Raw genomic sequence first — 1,734 nt, 5'->3', positions numbered from 1 at the left:
GGAGGCAGCCCAGCCACCTGTGGGAACACTAGGAAGCAACATTATAACACGGGCCATCAACAAGGGGTGACAGAGGCAGCCCAGCCACCTGTGGGAACACTAGAGAGCAACATAATAACACAGGCCATCAACAAGGGGGTGACGTAGGAGGCCCACGTGTTGTGAGACTTGTGATTGGTTCGTGTGAACAATGACACATGTTGTGAGGCTTGTGATTGGTTCGTGTGAACAACGACACATGTTGTGAGGCTTGTGATTGGTTCGTGTGAATAACGACACATGTTGCGAGGCTTGTGACTGGTTTATGTGAACCCTCCAGTCACACGCCTCCTGTTCTTAACACCTTTCACTCACACACACTCTGTTCGTAACACCTTCCAGTCCCCAGTTTACTAACTGTAGGTAGTAACTAAGTGACTGTAACTATCCACCGCTGCCTTCTGGATGGGGGGCGGTGTGCAGGACAAACTTATCAGTTGTGACACTAGTTCTCCACATATGTCAGTTGCTTAATTTAGAAACTGTACTTGTGGTCGATCTCGAGCCCCAATGATGATGTGAAGATGTTTTTTGAATTTTGTAACTAGCTCATCAAGACTGTAACTTGCTTAACTAAATGAATTGTGGGGTTCAGTCCCTGAGCCCATTATGTGCCTCTGTAACCCTTTCCACTACCACCCACAAGATGGGTATAGGGTGCATAATAAATGAACTAAACTAACTCCTCTTCTACACTTTCTTGTCCTCCTGAGTCCTCTAGGTCTAATGAGAGTGTCATGGCAGCGTTTGTAGCCCCTGGCTGAGCATAAGAGGCAGAAAGTTTCTGTGCCGTTTCTAGTGTGTGTGCCTGGTCAAAGGCTGACTGTAAGTCTAAAGTTTTATTTTCAAGTAAGCACTGCCTTATTGTGGCAGAACCTAGCGCATTAATGAAAGCATCTCTCACATAGTTATCACTGGCTTCTACAGCAGTCACTGCTTTGAACTGGCAATCTTTAGCTAATAACTTTAATGCCTGAAGAAACAAGTCTAGCGACTCACCGGGTTCTAGGTGTCGTGTTGCAAGCACATACCTTGCGAATACTTTATTCTTGGGCTTCACAAACAGTTCTGTTAGGGATTTTTCAGCAGCATTATACGTAGTGCAGTCAGCTATGTAGTCGAACACACGTGGAGCAACGTAGTTCATCAGGAGACCCAGCTTGTCCATGGAGGGAGTAGTTTGCTGTACTGCTAGAGAGAAGTTTTTGAATGCCTTGAGCCAGTGACGCCATTCTTGAGCAGCGTTGGTGGAGTCTGAGTCAGTAGTAAACCGCTCGGACCGTGGTAACCGCTTCATGTTCACTGGCTGAATTATTTCATCAATACATTAAGGTAAACAAACGCATTATCAAACTTGTGACTTTTTTATCAAATAATTACAGTACACTTACATCCTGCAATAATACCAAGCCATATAATATACAATACATATATGCAGTTTCAGCACTTTATATTCACTTTAACAATAAATAAACTGCATATGAACTAAAGCTAGAACAAACAGAAAATAAGAATACATAACACCGATCTGTATTCATGTGAGTCACAACTGTTCTGACAGTCACCAAAACAATAACAGTCAAGCGAGCATCCAGCTGATACAACAATAAATCCAGCCAGGTACGATAGTTACAATACATTTACTACAAATATATTATAATATTATACTATATTATAATAACACTGCGCCACGAG

The 1,734-nt window shown here is 42.9% G+C and overlaps 1 protein-coding gene across 1 annotated transcript; it reads right to left on the bottom strand.

Annotated features, from left to right (window-relative positions):
* Positions 1–712: 712 nt before the first annotated feature.
* Positions 713–1,336, bottom strand: LOC138355792 (uncharacterized). The gene has a single exon (XM_069311318.1). The coding sequence runs from the start codon at positions 1,334–1,336 to the stop codon at positions 713–715; it is 624 nt and encodes a 207-aa protein (XP_069167419.1).
* Between the last annotated feature and the right edge of the window lie 398 nt (positions 1,337–1,734).

The sequence above is a fragment of the Procambarus clarkii genome, chromosome 69 (genome assembly GCF_040958095.1).
Source record: "Procambarus clarkii isolate CNS0578487 chromosome 69, FALCON_Pclarkii_2.0, whole genome shotgun sequence".
Classification (NCBI taxonomy): Eukaryota; Metazoa; Arthropoda; class Malacostraca; order Decapoda; family Cambaridae; genus Procambarus; species Procambarus clarkii.
This window is presented reverse-complemented; position numbering and strand designations above follow the sequence as displayed.

Bases quoted from the DNA above. Each gene is read 5' to 3' on its own strand.
- LOC138355792 (XM_069311318.1), bottom strand. From the start codon at position 1,336: ATGAAGCGGTTACCACGGTCCGAGCGGTTTACTACTGACTCAGACTCC.